General features: G+C 26.4%; 1 protein-coding gene across 1 annotated transcript; it reads left to right on the top strand.

Moving 5' to 3' along the window:
- Positions 1 to 6: 6 nt before the first annotated feature.
- On the top strand, positions 7 to 1,255 carry LOC105460400 (cytochrome P450 6d3-like). The gene is made up of 2 exons (XM_011706844.1): positions 7 to 56; positions 882 to 1,255. The coding sequence occupies exon 2, from the start codon at positions 935 to 937 to the stop codon at positions 1,253 to 1,255; it is 321 nt and encodes a 106-aa protein (XP_011705146.1). The 5' UTR covers positions 7 to 56; positions 882 to 934.
- Positions 1,256 to 1,263: the final 8 nt, after the last annotated feature.

The following is a 1,263-nucleotide window of genomic DNA, read 5'->3' on the forward strand; positions in this document are numbered from 1 at the left end:
GCCCGTTGTACCAACTGGTAATTTGACACCTCTTGTGATTGGAAAATTATCAGTAGGCAAGTAATATTTGTAATGATAAATTTACTTGCATTTAAATGAGCAATTTTTTCTCTTTTTTTTCTTTTCCCACTTTCTCTCTCTCTCTCTCTCTCCCTTCTTCTTTTAAAATCTGTTTAATAATTATAATATTAAAATTATAAAATTATATTTTAAGATATGTTACTAAGAGTGTTTTTTCGCTTTGTTTATTAGTAGTTGCTTATCAGTATTTCTTTTCCATAATAACTACGATCTTTAACTTATAAACTATGATTATTTCCTCTATTTCGCTACATGTATCTATTAAAATGATATTGAAGAATAGAAAAGAATTGGTTTATTAGAGAAGATTAAATTACACGCATCAAAGTACTGCGTTAATGACTCTAATTGTCTACCCAAATTGTTGATTACCGTTCTTAAAAACTAAAAATCTTTAAGTCTATCTATAAGTTATATATTGATATTAAAACATTTCTCACAAATAATGTAAATATAAATTTTTCACTAATGTAGAAAAGATTACATTATTTCAATTTAAATTAAAATTATTTAAAAATTTTTTGCAATGTGGATAAAAATCCATACATTTTGTGTAAATGATAGTATTAAAAATATAAAGATAACAGATAATAGATAATAAATCTAAAGAAAATAGTAAGTTTAAAATTAACTGAAGAGAGATTAGGTATATGCTAAATTTTCACATTTAATTACTCTCTTATGATTATATATGAAAATATATGTCAAGATCACTAGAAGGTGGTCTCTTAATCACAATATTTATCAAAGTTTTTTTGCATTTAAAAAGATGTGGAATTTTATTAAAAATTTGTCAACAGGTGAACTCTTCCGTGATGCTTATATAAAATACAAGGATTATCGTGCTTTTGGCATGTATTCGTTTTTTAAACCAAATCTGGTAATTGCCGATCCTGATCTTATTCAAATGGTGTTGGCAAAAGAATTTAAAAGTTTCCATGATCGCGGATTGTTTTGCAACGAAAAAACTGATCCATTGTCTGGTCATTTGTTTTCACTGTCTGGAAAAAAATGGCGGAATTTACGTCTCAAATTAACACCCTCTTTCACTTCAGGAAAAACAAAACAATTCTTTATAATTCTAAAAGAGTGTGGCAAAGAGTTTGCGAAGAGTTTAGAGAGTAAAGCTTGGACAAAGGATTGTATTGAAATAAAAGATATGTTTACAAGGTAATTTTTTTT

The sequence above is a fragment of the Wasmannia auropunctata genome, unplaced genomic scaffold (genome assembly GCF_000956235.1).
Source record: "Wasmannia auropunctata unplaced genomic scaffold, wasmannia.A_1.0 LD322738.1, whole genome shotgun sequence".
Taxonomy (NCBI): Eukaryota; Metazoa; Arthropoda; class Insecta; order Hymenoptera; family Formicidae; genus Wasmannia; species Wasmannia auropunctata.

Excerpts from the sequence above, each read along its gene's own strand:
- LOC105460400 (XM_011706844.1), top strand. The coding sequence starts at position 935 with ATGTATTCGTTTTTTAAACCAAATCTGGTAATTGCCGATCCTGATCTT.